Source organism: Sturnira hondurensis, unplaced genomic scaffold, assembly GCF_014824575.4.
Source record: "Sturnira hondurensis isolate 20B ecotype Veracruz unplaced genomic scaffold, ASM1482457v3 Scaffold0006383, whole genome shotgun sequence".
Classification (NCBI taxonomy): domain Eukaryota; kingdom Metazoa; phylum Chordata; class Mammalia; order Chiroptera; family Phyllostomidae; genus Sturnira; species Sturnira hondurensis.
In genome coordinates this window covers 107,931-125,556 of record NW_028079014.1, presented here as the reverse complement: position 1 = coordinate 125,556, position 17,626 = coordinate 107,931, and the positions used below count along the sequence as shown (strand labels likewise).

General features: G+C 62.1%; 1 protein-coding gene across 3 annotated transcripts in view; it reads right to left on the bottom strand.

Moving 5' to 3' along the window:
* Positions 1–5,670: 5,670 nt before the first annotated feature.
* NAP1L4 (nucleosome assembly protein 1 like 4) overlaps positions 5,671–17,626 on the bottom strand; it is a 34,988-nt gene continuing 23,032 nt past the window's right edge. For 2 of the 3 annotated variants that reach the window (XM_037047788.1, XM_037047789.1), the window contains exons 10-15: positions 16,317–16,462; positions 13,414–13,436; positions 12,988–13,107; positions 11,302–11,331; positions 10,810–10,863; positions 5,671–6,682 (exon numbers count right to left, since the gene is read on the bottom strand). In XM_037047788.1, the coding sequence (XP_036903683.1) occupies positions 6,644–6,682; positions 10,810–10,863; positions 11,302–11,331; positions 12,988–13,107; positions 13,414–13,436; positions 16,317–16,462 (412 nt within the window). In that variant the 3' untranslated portion in view covers positions 5,671–6,643. Of the gene's footprint in view, positions 6,683–9,127; positions 9,166–10,809; positions 10,864–11,301; positions 11,332–12,987; positions 13,108–13,413; positions 13,437–16,316; positions 16,463–17,626 lie in introns of all 3 variants that reach the window. The other variant, XM_037047790.1, reaches the window with a different exon arrangement.

Here is a 17,626-nt window from a genome sequence, read left to right as displayed (position 1 = left end):
CCACCCCCGGGGGTCTGCTGCCTGCCTCCCCCCGCAGGGGCAGGCAGTGGATCCAGAGCTCCCAGCAGACACTGCCTAGGCACCTGCTGTCCTACTGTGCAGCTGCAGGCCTTGCTGGTGCTAGGACTCCCAGAAAAGAGGATCCCAGTGGGTACATGGTGTGTGACTGGGGGAGGTTCTGGGGCCAGGGGACGGAGGAGACAGCTTAGGGGAATCCATGGTGATGAAGGGGGTCCTGAGGGTCAGCAGGGCACAGACCCAGCCTGGGCACAGACCCAGGGCTTCGCCGCCCCACCCCACAGGTGTACATCCGAAAGCCCCAGGGAAAAGGGACTGGGGGAAAGGGCAGCAGCAGCAGAGCGGAGGCGGGGCCTGAGGGGGTTGGAGGCAGCCGCCAGGAGGATGAAAGGGGAGTCCAGGCCAGGCGCGTTCCCCTGCCCTGCCCTGCCCTGCCCTGCGCTGCGCTGCTCTCTGCCCCTTGGCCTGGCCTCTCTAGGGAGGGTGGAGGGGACAGTGTCCTGGAGGTGGTGCCCTGACAGGTGGCACCGGCAGGAGCTGGGAGGACAGGTCGTTTTGTGGTGGGAGGGCGCAGGGACCCCAGGGAGAGGGTGGGAATCCGCCAGGCCCCAGGGCCGAGGCCCACTGCCCTGCCGGGAAGCTGGGGCAGAGGCGGCTGGTTCGTCCCCGCCCTCAGCAGCCACTCCGGCGTCCCTGCTCCTACCACAGCCTGCCCAGCACGGACCTGGAGTGGGGGCGGCCCGGTGCTCCCCACCCCACAGATCCTCCGAGTCCCTCTGGGACACAGCTGACCCCTGTGCCCACTTCTCCCAAGCCAGGGACGGGGCAGTGAGCTGGCAACACCGCCTGAGGATCTTTGAGGGAAGCCCCTCCTGGGGCCACCAGGATGGCTTCCCACCAGGGTCCCCACCCCACAGGGAGCTGCAGCCCAGGGGTCTGGGCCAGGCGAGTATGGGAGAAGGAGCCGCCGGTGTCACGTCTCTGTGGTTGTGGAAAGGACTTTCAGGGAATGAGATCTGAGAGGAAGTGACTGACTCACCCATGGTCACCCAGCCAGCCAGCAGGGGTTGAGTCCACTCTACGGCACCCCAAGGCGTGGGGCAGGAAACAGCCCCCCGCCAAGTGGCTGAGCGGGCTCCAAGTTGGGACCTTGGGTGGTTGCTTCTCAGGAAGGGGCTGAGCCTGGCTGTGGTTCATGGGTGGCCCCAGGCACCTGAGGTCGGGCCAAGTTTACTAATATTTACCCAAGGAGGACGCCTGGGATGTGGGGCACTCGTGGAGCCCGAGGGGGCTCCCCACTGCGCCCCTGCCCCACCATGGCAGCGAGAGGCTGGTCCTCAAACCTCTGGCCAGGGGGGTCTGCCACCCCGTCCAACTGGGCGAGGGTGTCTGGCGGCCGGAAGGAGGGCACCTCTCCGAAACTCAAGTGAGGTCATCCCGCAGCAGTGAGGAGCAGAGCCCTGAGGCCATCGCGCAGCCAGCCCAGCGACTGCTGGTGAGGGAGCTGTGTGTCAGGGTGGAGTGCCTGGGGCTCAATACCGCCCCTTCCGGGGGCGGGGGAAGCTCAGCGCTTCCTAGCCTTGGAGACCCTCGCCCTCTGGCCTCCTCCAGGAAGCCCTCTCAAATTGCCAGCTCCCACCAACTAGAAATGCTGGGCCCTGGGGTCCCTGAGCCCCAGGGAGGGCAAGGGAGGGGGCCCAAGCTGCCTGGAGCCATAGCACCAGAGAGCCGGCCTGATGCCACCGGACCTGGGCCCGAGGGAGGGGCATCTGGCCTCTTCTTGAAGCCACAGCCTGGGAAAGCGAGAGGCCCAAGGGCAGGATGCAGGAGGCTTGTCCCCACCTGGTTTCCAGCTCTGTCGGCCTGGCCTCAGCCACTCAGGTTGTGTCCCTTGAGGCTCCACGTGGCTCCCGAGACCCTCAGCTGCATCTGAAAGGGGAGCCTGGCCTCACAAGGCCCTGGGGGTCTAATGAGACAGTGGTGCCACCGGGCTCACCCACCCTGGCTCCCCGACAGGTCCGCTGGCCCCTCAGAACCCTGTTTGCGAGGCACTACCAGTCCCCGGGATGCGACGAGTCTAGTTCTTCAGGGCCCTGCTCAGGAGGTGTTTTTGAAAAGAAATGAACTCAGAAGTACCTAGCTTGCTGCCTGCAACACCCACCTCTCTGGTCGGAGCAGTTGAAGTCGGTGGAGACCCTGTGCTCGTCAGTAAAACGACAAAACTGGGGAGGAGGGGTCTAGAGTAGGGGGACTGGGGCCGGGTGTCCCTGAAACTGAGCGTACTGCCAGGGCCTAGCTCGTGAGGACAGGGGACCTTTCTGGAAGACTGGAGGAACAGCGGATGAATGAAGGAATGACACGGAAGGAGATGTGACTAAGTTAGGGGCTCTGAAATCCGTCATGTCTTGGAGAAAGACACCAAGCAGGAGCCACGGGAAGCAGAGGCTGGAGACCCCCGGCCCGGCAACGCCTGGAGACCCGAGGAGCTGAGAGGGGCAGGCCAGACCGTCCTGTGTCGAGGGAGCACAGCCCCGCTGGCACCTCGGTTTCTCAGACCTGGAGGCCGCCAGCGACTCTCAGAGCTGGGTTTTCGAGGGTAAGTGGGAGCTCTGCAGGGCGCCACCCTCCTGGGCACACTCCGAGCACATCTGGAAATACAGGTGGAGATGCCACCGAGCCCAGAGGCATAGGCGGAGGCTGGGCCCCCCAGTCCTGGAGTCCTCACTGGGAGTGGACCGGTAGGGGACAGAGGGAGCGGCCTCATGGCCAGTGGGCTCCTGCTCAGAACACTGTCCCCACAGGGCTCCCACTTGGAAGGCTAGAGGCCTCAGCAATCCCTCTCCCCACCTCCCCCGCCACCCCTAGCCCCACTCATTCACTGATTCTCCTGCCTGGGCACCGTGGCCATCTGCCAGAGTGTCCTAGGGACATGGTGACCAATGACCACACACTTGTTGGCTTCCAGAGGCTGGCTGGCTTCCAGAGGCCGGCAGGCCCACAGGTCTTCCAGCTGCAGTCTGACGGTGCCCCCAGCCCTCTGCGGGATGCGGCGGGAGGACCCGCTGGGTCTGGCCTGGGACCCTCAGCAAGGCCCCTGCCCCCAACCAGGACCTGGGTGGCTATCTCATTTCCTCCCTTTCTTCTCAGAGCTCCCCCAGCCCTGCAGGTGTACCTCTGAGTCCCCCTCTCCTCCCACCTGCAGGACTAGGAGAGGGGCCCAGGAGAGTGCGCTTCTTCAGGTCAGAGGGGACGAAGGGGCCGGACCCCGTCTGCTCCCAGGAGGCCTGGGGTCCTGACCCCAAGGATGGCAGCTCGAGGAGCCCTGCTGGAATCTTCCAGCTGCTGACCCAGGTCCCCCCACACCCCACCCCTTACAGTGGCCTAAGGCTGGGGGAAGACCCCAGGCTACCCTGGCCACTGTCTGCCCACACCCGAAAGGTCTGTCTCAGCCGGCAGGCTCCAGGGAAGGCTGGTGAGGGCAGCAGGCCTGTCCCCAGGGACTCTGGAGGATGGAAGCTCTGGCCCAGCGTGTGCTGGCCACCTGCCCCGCTTCTCCTGGGCCCAGAGAAGGTCCTGGGCCAAGTCCCCACGAGGCCGGGCCTGGCACAGCTGGCTCCAGGCCAGGCCTCTGGTAGTCATGGAAAGTAACATCCGGCCACCGCCCACGGCACACTGAGTCAGCACGGCCAGGCTGGGCCAGTGACTGGTGACATCTGGGGCATGTGGGGCTCTGCCCTCTGGGCAGCAAGGCTGAAAGGGCACTCCCAGGTCAAAGGCTGGTGGAACCCAGGCTTTCCTCAGAGTGGCTGTGCAACCCGAGGAGGGTTCCAGGCAGACAAGGTGCCGGAGAACCACACCAAATCCGGAGGAACCAAAGTGCTGCTGGGTACTGCCGTCTGCCAGCGTCTCCGGGGTCGGGGTCTAAGCACCCCCGCCCCCAACTAGGTTCCCTGAGGTTGAGGCGGGGAGGACGAGTCTGCCTCCAGAGGAAGGAAGCTGGGGAGTCGTTGTGAATGGAAGGGGACAAAGTCCAGGAGCAGCCAGGCCAAGAGGCTGGGTGGGCCAGCTGGCGGGGAGCCGGGGGTGCCACTCCAGGGCAGTGCTGCAGGAGACGGCCTGCTGAGGGGGTACCCCCCGCTGCCGCTCCCCCTGGACTTCCTCTGTACGCCACCCCGAGGTACGGGGGGACTGACCGAGATCGGCACCGCCGCCAACACTGGCCTGGCTGAAGCTAAGGGCCCCACCCCCTCCCCAACCTGCCCCGGGGGAAGGCCTCAGTGAGACTGCTGGGCAGCTGGAGGGGGCTGGGGAGCCGCCTGCCGAGCTGTCTGCCCACGGCAGGTGTGGACAGAGGCTCCCTGCCAGGCTGCAGTGGCCACGACTCCCTGACTCAAGGGGAATGCCAGAGTTTTAAGCGAACCACCCCAATTTGGGGCTTCTAAGAAATCAGCTCCACTGAGGTGTAATTCACACCCAGGAGCCGCGTGTACCCATGTGAGGCGAGTCCAGTGGACACACCTGTGTAACCACTTCCTTCTCCCAGACAGCACCGCCCCCAACAGGTGCTGCGGATGCTGAAGATCCCAGAAACCTGTCGCCCACCTGCCCCCACCCCCTCAGGTCCCTGCCGCTGGGACCACTGTTGTAGGGTGCACGGCACTGCTAGCCGCCCCCATCTCTAACTCCTGGCACCTGGTGGAAGCACTGAGCCACCTGGGGAGGTCCTGCCCCAAGTCCTGCTGCCCCAAGTCCTGCTGGCTTGGGGCAAAGCCGGGCCCCCTCACAAGTCGGCGCGATTGGGAGGGAGCTCAGAAAGCGCAGCTGGGCCTGGGCTGGTCTTAGGCGACAGCCAAGACCTAGGCCTGAGGGACAGGCACCACAACAGGCCCCACACCCTCCAACAGAAGATGGTGTTCGGAGAGTCACCCTGAGAACAGAGGGAGGGCAGCAGAGGCCAAGGGAGTAGGGAGTGGTCCTGGACCCTCCCTGGACCCTCTGAAAGCAGCGTCGTGGTGTCTGGGCCCAGAGGTCAGTGGGGACAGTTGAAGCAGCTGTCAGATGGGCAAGGTGGGGTCCTGTGGTGGCTGCGCCGAGCTGGTGTCCACCTGGAGCTGCAGCTGGTGCCACCATCCTACTGCCTCGTGGCTGGGACTCTAGGCAAAGCTCCCGGGAGCTCCGGGACGTCCTGGCACAAGTGGCAAGGCCCAAACCCACCTCTGGAGGCTCTGCAGTGTCCCTGGGGCTCCAAGAGCCAGGAGGGGCCTGCCCCTGGACAGGCCTCAGGCTCCTGGCCACTGGAAGGCCACCTTCCCTTTCCCATGACTGTTCAAGAGGAGCAGATGTGGGCCATGCGGAGGATGAGCTCGCAACAGGCCCGGGTGGGGGCCAGGGCCAGCCACAGCACAGCCCCTCAGGGCCTCAAGCCCACCAGCCCACAGGGGCCCCACCGACCCAGAGAAAGTAACGTGGGCCTGGGGACCCACCAGGCACAGGAAACACAGCCTGGGAAACAATAGAAAACCAGAAAACAGGAAGCCCTGAACCTGCCCACACCACAGGCCCCACGGCAACAGCCCAGGGGCGGAGGAACCACATCCATGGGCCCCGCCAGCCCCCCAGGACCGACCCCCAAGAGACTGCACAGGCACTGGGTCTGTGTTCCACAACTTTAATAGAATACTCTAACTATTCTGTACAAATTGAAAACGGAGTCTTCAGTTACAAATGTATCTTGAGTAAGGCTGAGCACTCTCCAGGCCTGGTCACAGTGTGGACCCGGCATCCTGGCTGCCAGGGACCGCGGTCACACACTCAGAAACCCCACACGCCATTCAAGGCCAGGTCGCGCCGAGCCCAGGGCTTTTAAGACAAGGTGGACGTGGGCTGACAACTGGGAGCTGCTGAGACAGATGCTGACACAGGATGGCTGGCCCTGCCCAAAACCCCACCTGCCTGAGGGTCCCCAGGGCAGGGGGACAGGCTCTGCCAGGGCAGATGGTGGCAGGAGGAAGCAAAATGCGTCCTTCCACACAGGCCCACTCCTGGGGGGCCGCCACCCCTCCTCCCAGTGAGGTCGCCAGGGCTCCAGTCACAAACATGGCTCCAGACACTCCAGGACAGGGGGCCGCAGGCACCCAAGTCCTCACAGCACAAAAGGACAAATAAATACGAGGACGACCACACAAGCCCTGCCTCAGCGCCATGGGCGCCCCGGCCCCACCCCAACCCCGAGAGAAACAAGAACTGCAAAACGGACACACTGAGGAGAACGGACCCCACTCTCCAGCTCCTCCAAGGAACCAGACACAGAAGACAGGTGGCTGGAAACGAAGCGTGTGGTGTCTTCAAATGAGACAGGAGCAGAAGCTCCCAGACATCTGCCCTAGGCTCAGGTGACCTCCCACCCCCACCCCTGTGGTCTACGGGCCCCCCCAAGCCAGGCCTGGGAAAGTCTACGAGCTGCACCCAAGGCTGAGGAGGGTGTGGGCGTTAAACCTCCTACTTCTGAAATGCATTGAAGCTGCCACTGCACAGGTTAAGCAAAACCCTAAGGACAAAGGAAGAGGGAACGTGAACACCATGCACGAGGAGACAGGTCCGGTGCGGGCGCCGCCAGGACAGGGCCTCACTGCTGCTTGCACTCGGAGGGCTGGCCGGGCTCCTTCTGCCAAGACAGAGACCAGACTTCAGAGGACCGCCCCAGCCCCACCGAGCACCCCCACCCACCAGAACCACCCATCGGTTCACTCTAACCCGAGTGAACCGGAACAGCCACTACACATGCACTTCCCGACAGCAATGAAACAGAAGCTAACTTCCCGGGAGTGACATCGAGGCAGCCTGCCATCCCAGGAGGCTCTTGGGCCAAGAGTGGCTCCTCAGGCCGCAGGATGAACCGAGTCACAGGACACCAGGTTCTAGGGCTAAGGGGTAGCCCGCAGTTCTGGGGGACCCACTGCGCCGCCTGTGAGTCATCGGCATGCCCCCCGCATTCCACCCCCATCCCTGGGAGAGGACCAACATTTGACCCTGAAGGGCTCCTGTTTGGCCCCCAACGCCCACAGGAGGGCCCCTTCCCCTTGGCCTGCTTGCCTGGCCACCAGGGGGCGCCCCCACATCTAGGTATCGGGACCTCCAGAGACAGGCCACCCACCCTCCAAGTACGGGAGTGGAAACCCTATCCTCCCAGAAGAGGAACCGAGGGCCCGACTCCAGAACCACTCCAACGTGACCTCTCGTGTGTACCCCCCACTGGCACCCAATGACCAGTGCGCGCTGTGTACAGGCCCCATGGCAAGCCCCCCACCCCGATCTGAGCTAAGCACCCGCATCACTCCGCACGCACCCTGGCGTGCCCGCGGAGTCTGAGAATGACCCGCACTACGGGGCTGTGGAGAAACACGCCTGGGGTAACATAACCACCCCCGCTCAGTGCCAGCTGGGGCTACAGCTCACTCTCTGGAAAACCCCACTGAGAGATGAAACCCCACATGCAAGGGGCCACGGGGACAGAATGACAGTCCTGGAGCCCGGGGTGATGGACAAGACAAGCTTGCACCTACAGAGCTGGCCCTGGGGCCCTGCCAGCACTGGCCAGGGCCGACAACAGGCCACTGTGGGGCAGGGCCCAGGAAAAGGTCTGTAGGGTGACATGGGGGCCTGGGGCAGGTGTGCAGGACAGGAGGGACTTTCCATTCAACACCTGCATGGGAATGACACGTGTCACATAATGGTGCTGAGTCCTGCCACACATAGCTGTGACCAGGAGGCACACATTGCCTCCTTGTCCACCCCAAGACTGTGGAGGGACCGAGACCAGGAGGAAGGGCTGTGGGGAGACTGGTGGCGTTTGGCCTGTGGCACGGGACAGCACCCAAGTACAAGCCTAACACCCTGCCTCACACCACGAAGTCTAATGGCAGCTTGGCCACCCAACAGCGGTCAGTCATCAGTGAAGGGAGCTGGCATTTCAAAGGCACAAACCGAGGGCAAAACCCTGCCCACCCTGGGCCCGGCACTGCAGCCTGAGCACACGCCCAGCCCCGACCCGAGGCCAAATAGACGGTTCTCGGTGCTCCAGAGTCACTGGCCGGTGGGGAGTGGGAGACAGTCTGGCAGACACAGGGGGGCAACAACCTAAAAACAAAAGTAAAGGATCAGCCCTGACCCTGAAGCATCAAGAAGCACTCCACCTAAGATGTGCCTTCAGCCCGGACCTGTGCCCGCACGAGGGAGCCAGGAGGACAGTGCGGACAGACCTTCACAGGTGCTGGTCTGAGTGCTCACACAGGAAGTCCCAGCTTCCACAGGCACAGCTTCGAGGAGCTGGCTTCCTTCTGGCCAACAAGGGGAGCCCCATGACCTCCCAGATAACCCTGCCTATGCTGGTCTCTCAGCATCCGTTCCCCAGCCCCGCTGCCACGACCCCCCTCTCCAGGAGCAAGCGCTGACGGCCCCACACCATGGGGCCCAGCAGCCCCCGGGGCCCACAGCGGGCACTGCCCTTAGGGAGGCAGAAACTCAGCCAACCCATCGGTGCGCACGGACACCTCCGCTGCCCAGGCTGGCAGCCATGCAGGTGAGAGGCTCTGGCAGAGTCCAGTCACCCCTTCACTACCCACTGGTCTGCACGACGCCTGAACCCTACAGGACTGAGCAACTGACAAACACGTCCAGAAAAGTCACATCTCCTCCTGCCATCTCCTACTGCCCCCTGGGGGTGGCGGGGCACAGGGGCCAGCAGGGAGGGGCAAGGGCGTGAGGAAGTCCAGTCTGCCTCCAGGACTGCCGTCCACTGGCTCGTGGGCCCCCCACCTGCTGTCACCTCCTAGAACCCCTTCTCTCTGTGTCCTCTTCCTGGAGGGCAGTCCTGTTGTCATGAAAAATGCCACACCAGTGACCCCTTGGCTGTGTGGTCGACAAAGAACACTGGGCTCTGCCAGCAGGAGCCAAGGCAGCTTCTGTCGGTCGGCTTCAGAAGTGCACACGACACGCCCTGCATGTGTGTGCCCACACGGCAGCACCCTCTGCACCCACAGTCACAACAAGGCACGGGTATCAAGCACAGGTCGACATTTGGAATTTAGGAATGAATGAAATTCCACCTTACCTAGAAATGCATGAATGATTAACAGATAAAAATTACACCTAAACGGGGAAGAGGGAAAGGAGCGGTCAGCGGGGAAGACGACAAGGGCACACGACCACACAGGGAGCAGCCGCCCTGCTCTCTCAAGGGCCACAGGGCAGCACCGCGTGCACGCAGGCCGTGCCCCGCGCCCCCGACTTCCCTCCTCTCCCGCAGGGCAGACCCCGCCGGGCCCCTCTACAGAGTGCGCATCGGGCCAGAGGAGCCACAGAGGGCAAGGTCCAAGTCCCGGACCGCACGCAGCTGACGGGTCTGGCACTTCACGGCCCCGCTCGGCTCGCTCCTACCCGTTCCTCACCAGCTCCCAACAAAGCCACTGGGAGGCCTCGAGAAGGGCGGGGACCGACGGTCCTCTACCTCCTAAGGGTTTGTGGCCACTCGGTGAGAACGCTCTCCCAGAAACCAGACGTGAGGAAAGAGGACAGACCCCAGGAGGAAGCAGGAACAGGAGTGAGGTGCCCACTGCCACCGAGATGCAGCCGGACCAGACAGTGCCCCGAGTCCCAAGCACGCAAAGCACACCACCCTCAGCCCCGCAGCCGACCACGGAGACCGAGGTGGCCTGACGGCAGAGAAAGGGCAATACGCTCCCCTGGGACTCACGCTCGGTGGGGCAAGGTGTCCCCACCACCCAGTTCTGTAACTAACAGACACCTCTAACCACCCCGTCCCCAAGTGTGACCCACTCATCCCGGGCCACAGGTCTGCATCACCCTGTGGCCCCTCACCAGCTGCCACTCAGAGGTGAGCACAGGTGGGCTTTCAAGAGTCGCCCTGGGAGTGACGGGCCAACTCACAAACGTGAGCGTTTCTCTGAGCATATTTAACAAGTGTCGGCCCCCGTGCCCCGCACCCCCACCCCCTCATAGCAGAAACGCCTGCGTGAGCATGCGCATGCAGACACACACACACACGAGGGAGCAGACGGACCCCAGGACCAGGGCACTGCCCGCTCTGCGCCAAGATGGGGAAGCGCAGAGACAGCGCTGATTAACTAGATACACGTGCTCTGAGGTGCCTGGCACGTCGGCGTCCCGACAGCCTGTGAGAGCTGATGGGAGGCAGGTGCGCTGAGCCTTCCACCAGCACCCGAGAGGGGCCCCTGGAGTTCAGCTGACCTGAGACCAGGAGTAAAGCTCAGACTCACAGGTTAAGTTAAGGGGGCCACCCACTCGTTTTGGTCAGGTTTTCCCTAAAAGCCCCCCGGTCTGTTTTAAGTTACAGACACCTACAGGAGTTAAACTGAGTGTTCTCAGCCCAAGTGCGATGGTAAATTATAGTTACAATTCCATCAGTCTCTCCAGTTCAAAAATGGTAACAGCGCCACCCAACCCCTTCTTTGCATCCTTTCCAAAAATAAACACGCAAAGTGCATGCGTGTCAGTTAACTGATCACCTTCAGAGAAGGAAAGCGCCAGGAGGTGACGGTCATGAAACAAGGCTCTGCCCAGGAGCACGCCTGAGAAGGGCTGGGAAGCCCTGCACTGGCCGTCTGCACTCGGCACGCAGGCCGGCACCGGCTATCTGTGGCCGGCACCGGCTATCTGTGCTCGGCGGCCCTCTGAGAAACCGCTTTTTCTGACTGGAGGGGACACGCGCGCAGCCCGCACACCTGTGGTCTGGGCGGCCCTGGAACCACTCACCTTGGGGTTCACCTCGGCATCATCCTCGTCCTCTCCCTCCTCGTCTCCTAGTTCCTGCAACGGAAAGAGTGGACAGGACCTCAGTTCCCATGGACTCGCCACAAGTCAAAGTGACACTGCGACTTAGAAGGAACCGACTACCATCGCTCACAAAGGACTAAGTCGCCTCTTTGGACAGTTAGTCTTTCACGGGTATCTTTGGTTGTCAAATAACCCTGAAATCGACATATTGGTAAAACGTGTCTTCTGCTGATTGATCATTTCCTAAGATGCCCTTCAGCAGCTGAATGCAGGGTCGAACACAGCAGGACGCCGCAGTGGCATCTGCCATCGGCCCACAGTCTTCAGCAGGACCCACGGCTCAAAGGCAGCGTCACATGAACACCGTAACAAGGTGTCAGGGTCTCACACGCTCCGCACCCCCCAGCCCCCAGCAGAGAACCTGAACGCAACCTTGGGGCAATGACCCTGATGCATACGAGCTGGTCTTACCTCCTCTTCTCCTTCTTCACCTTCTTCAAACTGAAAAAGAAACACATTACTAGGTTTCGAAAGCATGGCAGCCACCCGACCCAGACACAGGTCCCATCCATCGCCCCCACTGAGCAGAGGGCAGCGGGGCTCCGGTGAGCCAGGTGGGGCCAGCACTGCAGGAGCGCTGGCCCATGAGTCTTGCCGCGTTACCAGGAGGCCGCTCCCTGGAAACCAGTCAAAACAAGGACTGAGGGTGCGGGTGGAGAAAGGAGACTGTCAGCCTGGGTGTGCCCGGGACCCAACGAGGATGCTGGCTCATCTCAGCAGACCAGTCACCGATGTGTCATTTCGTACCCAGGACTGTGGTGTGGCACGCGTGGGCGGCACTCCGGCACTGAAGTCGGCTGGCCTTGAATGAAGGTCGCTCCCGCCCAAAGATACCACCGGGGGCTCCCACTCAAGCTCCAAACACCAGACTAAGGTGAAAGCCTCACCAACAAGGGAAACGCGAGCACCACGGGCTGCACGACACCCGGTGCGTGACCACCCAGCAGGCTCTTTCTGACCATGCTTCTCGTCAGAGCCCACCCAAGTAAGACTCAGGCTAGTGCGGGTGCTGGCGCAGCTCATTTCCAACACCAGGCCCAGCCCACATGCTCTCCAGCCCCCGCCAGCACCCAAGATGGGAGGGAGCTCGGTGCCTCTTCCTTCCAAGTAGCCCGAGCAGCCCGACCAGGAAAGACCTTTCAGCGCCTCGCAGCCACGGGGCCCTCACAGCATGTCAGGTCAGAAGCAGCTAAAACAGGCTTAAGGGAGGGTTTTCTGAGGTTCTGGACACACCACGTCACCGGACCTCCCTCAGGGAGCTCCGCAGGGACCTGTCTCCAACACACGTCCCTTCGGCAGGGCAGAACACTGCAGCCCGAGGGAGGAGCAGGGCGCTGGGGCGCATGGCAGACCAAGCCAGAGCTGCTCTATCCACTCCACCGTGTCGCCAACACTTCCTGAAGCTTGGGTCTCAGCAACTCCTGGAGCTCTGCAGTGACCCAGCACCAGGCCAAGCCCCAGGGCCCTGCAGCCCGCGGGGGCATTTAACACAGGAAGGTGGGGGAGGAGGCCTGCACAGTGACCAGCAAGGGGACAGGCCGGGCCCTCCTGGCACCTGATGCCCAGCGAGCAGGGAGGCCCAGAAGCGCCCAGGAGACCCCAGAGCTCTGAAAGCAGGGCGAGCACCCTCTGAAATGCCCCTCCAGTAACGTGCCACGAAACAAAACCTTGTCCCCATAAACCAGGACCGCCGGGCCTTGGTTCCAAAGGGACCTGCCTCAGGCGACAGCCGCAGAGCAGCGGGTGGGCTGGGCTCGGCTCATCTCCTCCAGCGGAGCCCGGGCCCGAACCCCTTTGGGGCCACTGTGCCGCAGGCCAGCATGAACCGGCTCTACCAGCACGGACAGCGCGCTGTGGCCAGACCTCTGGGAGTGGGGCCCCTCCCACTGAACAGTCACCCAGAGCTCAAAGGCCTTTAACAGGATGCAGCACCCCCCCCGGGGGGGTCTTAAGGAAGCCCTGGAGTGAGCCAGCAGGTGCACTTTACACACAGGGACCGCTCGGGCCGCCTGCTGCCCCTGCTGCGACCCTCTCTCCCACTCCCCCAACGCCAGAAATAGCGCGCCGTGTGTCCTGGGGCCGTCCCTGAGCACCTACGTTGTCATCGTCCTCCACGGCCTCCCCTGTGAAGTACAGCACAGCCCGGGGGACTACCCGCTCACGGAAGAAGTGTCCAATCTCGAAGTCGGAGGCCAGCGTGAACTCGGAGTCTTCATCCTGAGAGAGAGGGCCTCCACGTCAGCCCACCCAAGGGGCGAGCATCACGCTGTCTCCCCACACCTGGCCCTCACTACTGGGAGCCTGACTGAAGGCCCCAGGTCCAGCAGTGCCAGGTGACAACTGCCACAAAGTCAAGCAGACTTACAGGAACACCAGTGAGGTGGTGAGGGGGGCAGTGAACACACACGCACCCCAGGGTTTAGGCAACAGGACCAGGTGAAAAACAAGCAGGTAACTACTCGGGAAATACAGCCTTAACAGCAACGTAACATAAGGGGCTTTTAGTAGCGACATAAATCTTACCAGTGATTCTCCATCCCCAGAGGCTAGAAAAAAAGACAAAACATGTCCGTGTTACATTGACAAGCAGAAACATTCAACCCACGCAGGAAGCTGGTCTGACAGATGACACGTTAACAGCCCACGGTGCAGGGCTGTCCCTGGAAAGGGCCCAGGCTGGGTGCCCCCTGGTGGACGCCCAGCGGCTCACAGCCCCGGCTGGAGAACACTGCCCTGGGCCCTCCACAGCAGCACGGACACCAGTGCCCACAGGAGTAGGGCCCACAGGAGTAGGTCCCACAGGAGCAGGTCCCACAAGAGCAGGTGGGCGGGGACGTCGAGGAGTCCAAGCAGTGGCCCCGGAGGACACCAGTGCCCTAAGGGAAGCTCTAACTCGCATCTTGCAAAACCACACTCGAAGATTCTGGGACATGAGGGGGCAACCTCCGGGCTCTGAAGCCTCAGAGAAGTCAACACCAGGTTTCTGTCTGGAAAGGAGGAAGGGGAGACGAGGGCACTGAAACGGCTCCACGATGTGGACTATGCCTGTGGGTGAGTGTCCCTCATCTCAGCTCCGCACTCAGCCATGACAGCACGTGACACAGCCAGGAGTGAACTGAGCAGGATGGCCAAGACCGAGACTTAGGTGAATCCACGCTCGGTGAAGCCCGGTGACAGTCAAAGCCCTGACTGTGGAAATGCCTGGCGGAGGCCCTGCTGTCCGCCAGGGCTGCCCACTGCGGGGACTTGAGTGCTGGGGGCAGAAGCACGAGGCAAAGGCCTCCAAGCCTTGGCACGTAAGCATCCCACAGGCTCTTCGAGACTCAGGTTTGGGGGCCCTGGCCTGAGGTCAGGGATCAGCACAGAGACCTCCTCACAGGACCTCAGCCCCTTTCTGTGGGTTTAGGGACAAAGAGGAGCTGGACGAGCCACCTCACGTCCCCTTCACACCGGAACCCACCTCGCCAGCTGCGACGAGCTTCTCCACCGCCACCTCCCACTGCCACCCCTGTCCACCTTCACGGAAGTCCCCGCTAGAAGCCGGCCCCACCTAACTCGTTAGAAGGAGCCGGCCAGGTCGGGAGGCACGGCTGGCAGGCGTGTCCTCCCCGCACACCGGGGAGCTGCAGGTCCACCCCCAGTCAGGGCAGGCGGGACCCGTCGTGCCCGTCTCTCCCACACAGGTGTCTCTTTCTGCCACTCCGCCCCTGCCTCCTCCCTCTCAAGGCAATAAGCACATCCTTGGGTGACGGTTAACAATAAATGCAAGCTCTACCGAGCTGGCAGCCACAGGCCACGAAGCCCGCCCACCTGGGTACGCTGTGGGCGCTGCACAGCAGCCTCACCCGCGTTGCACACGCTCCGATACAAGGAGCGTGAACCGCAGTCCCCGGTGAAGTCCATCGGATTTCATCAAGGGCTTAAAATCCCATTCCAAGGACACTTCCGACCAACCAATGTGTCTACACCATGAATTCACAGGTGCCCTTCCCAAAGGCCACGCAAGTCTCCAAAGGGATCTTCCCTGAAAAGGAACCGGACCGGTGGACTCTGTGGCTCTTCTCACCCCCAAACCAGCACATGCTTCCATCTTCCAGGCTCTGAGACAGGCCACAGAGCACAGCCACCACGATGGGAGACTGGACTGCAGGGTGAGGCGGACCTTGGTTTGGGGGGGGAGCCCCCCTCGCAGCCCCGGACAGAAAGCCTGCACGCGCTCAGTCCCGTGGCAGGGCCGGCGGCAGTGCTTCGTCTGACTGGTCCTGCTCCCGTCTGTGGCACACAGCCATGCTTGTTCCTCGCACGCTGTTGTAACAGGGCCAAGGGCTCTGCCTCCCCGTTCTCTCTGCCCCTACCTCTCAAAGAAGAAACCCCATTCCCTGCTCACCACAATGTGGACGTCTCCAACCCCCCTGGGCCCTATCCGGCCCTGCAGGAGAGCGACTAGGCGGACAGATGACTCCAAGCTGCGCTGTGCGACCCGTGTGCACCCAGGAACGTACACCTGCGGCGTGGGGTCTGTGGCGGAGGGGCTTCCAGGGAGGCCCAGGCAGGTGCTCGGCGCCTCCTCAGAACGAAGCCCAGGGCCACCTCTGCTTCCCCTCCAGCTTTGAGAACCCCGCCACAGCCCTCCTGCGCCCCCACCCTGTGAGAACAGTGCCCCCGAGGCTCTCGAGTTCTTTTACACAAGCACAGGCTTGCCCGCCGTCTGACAGCGTTTCTACGAGCTCTCTCGTGGTCACCATCTACTCTACGGAGCATCTAGTGTGTGCCTGAACCCGAAAACCAGCCCATGAAACCCCACGAAGCAGCACGCGACCTAAAAGAACACTGGAACGCAGTGGGAACAGGGACGGCCTGACACGTACACACCGTGCACTGCGCACCCGAGTGCCACCTCCCACTTCACCCGCTGCCGGGTGCCAACTGAGATGCCACTCTGCCACCGGCAGGACCAACTTTGGCAGCTTTCAAGGTGCCGTCCTCTGCCTGTGGATGGTGGATGCAGGTGAGTTCGATGCACGCACTCTGCCTGCACTTCGCTCACGACGATGGGAATCCTGTCTAGCCTCCCATGGAGCGCAGCACCCTCCCAGCTCAGTGTGGACAAGGCCCAGAGAGGACGGCCCTGTCAGAGCCACGGGCTGGGGGCCGAGCAATGGGTGTGGTCACAGGGAAGGCACTCAGTGGGGCCGCGCACACTGCTTGGGGTGGACGCTACTGCCAGTGTCTCGGCTTGTATGGAACACCCATTGACCCTGACGGTCACTTTCCGCCTTTTTCCCTAAAGATGAACCCCTCTGGGTTTTCTCCGGGGAATAAAACAGACACTAATGTAGGTCTGTCTGTGAAAGTGGAGCGGTGGGGCAAGGGCTTTTGGAAAGCGGGGGCGCCCGTCTGTGTCGGCCCGCACACCCCACACTCACCTTTGAGCGGGCTGAAGAAGTTGAAAAAGGAGTCGTTGGGGACCTGCTTAGTGATAGTTCGGACGGTGCCACGGCCCTTGTGCTTCTGCTTTTTCTTGATCGTTTTGACCGTGACGTTCTTTCCTTTCTTCCAGTCAATAGTGCACCTACCGGGACGGGACAGCCATCACGGTCGGCCCGCCAAGAGGAAGAAGACCCATTACTGACGTGCACAGCAAGTGCACGGCGGCTCTAATGCTGAACCTGGACGTGTGATGAAACCCGCCTGCCAGCCAAGCACCCCAGGCCCGCCACCACTCTGAGTCCCCAGCACAGGCCTCCAGAGCAGCCATGGCCTCACGTCCCCACAACTGTGTGCGCAGACACTGAAGTGTGTGTTCCATCACCAGCCCCAGTCAAGGTGCTTCAGAGCCTGTCACCCGCTGCCCTGGACAACCCCCAGAGACCACCCAACGTCAGCACGTACACATCCAAATTCTCAAGACAACCCAGCAAATGGGACGAGTTGTGGAAAGGAAGCAGGTGACCCCCCATACAGACACCCAGTGCAGAACACACAGGGTCCAGGGGTGCGTGCTGAGCAGCCCTGGGGGGCCGGGCACAGCACCCTGAGACTCCCCCAATCCCCTTGGTCCAGCATGACCCCTGACGGCACCGGAAGGGGAAGCCAGGCCTGCCTCTCCCACCACGGCGGCTGGCCTTGGGCAACGACCCCATCAAAGTCAGTCCAGCCGTACGAGTGTGACCAAGCGTAGCTAAGGCTGGAACTGTCCACACGGGGAAGGTCATGAGGACAAGTACTTGGGGGTTCCAGTGAATAGAAATGATGTTTCAATTCAAAAGAAACATTTTCCCAAACCACCTCAAATTAACCAAGAGGAATGAACTCAAACTACATTCACTCCTCGGTGACCTCAGACCCACATTGCCAAGGTGCCTGGCCATGAGTGGAAGGGCATTTCAAGTGCCCACCAACCAGCCAAGCAAGCAGCCGACCCACGCCCTGCTGGCACAGCACCGCATCCGCCACCAGCAGCCCCATGCCAGGGGAAGCAGCCCAGCTTCATGACAGTGACCAGAGAACCCCAACCCCGTTACAACGGGGATGACAGGCCCCTGACCCACACCCCTCCCACGTCACCAGGCAACATCTCCCAGCACTGGCTGCCACATCCCCGAAAAGAAAGTCGATTCAATGTAAATCTTTGTCTACTGGGCTTTTCGGCAGATCAACAACTCCCTGCTCTATTCCTAATGTCCCTCTTACTTGCAAAGCTCTAAAATCACCTCCCGGTCTTGTTCCAGAAAAA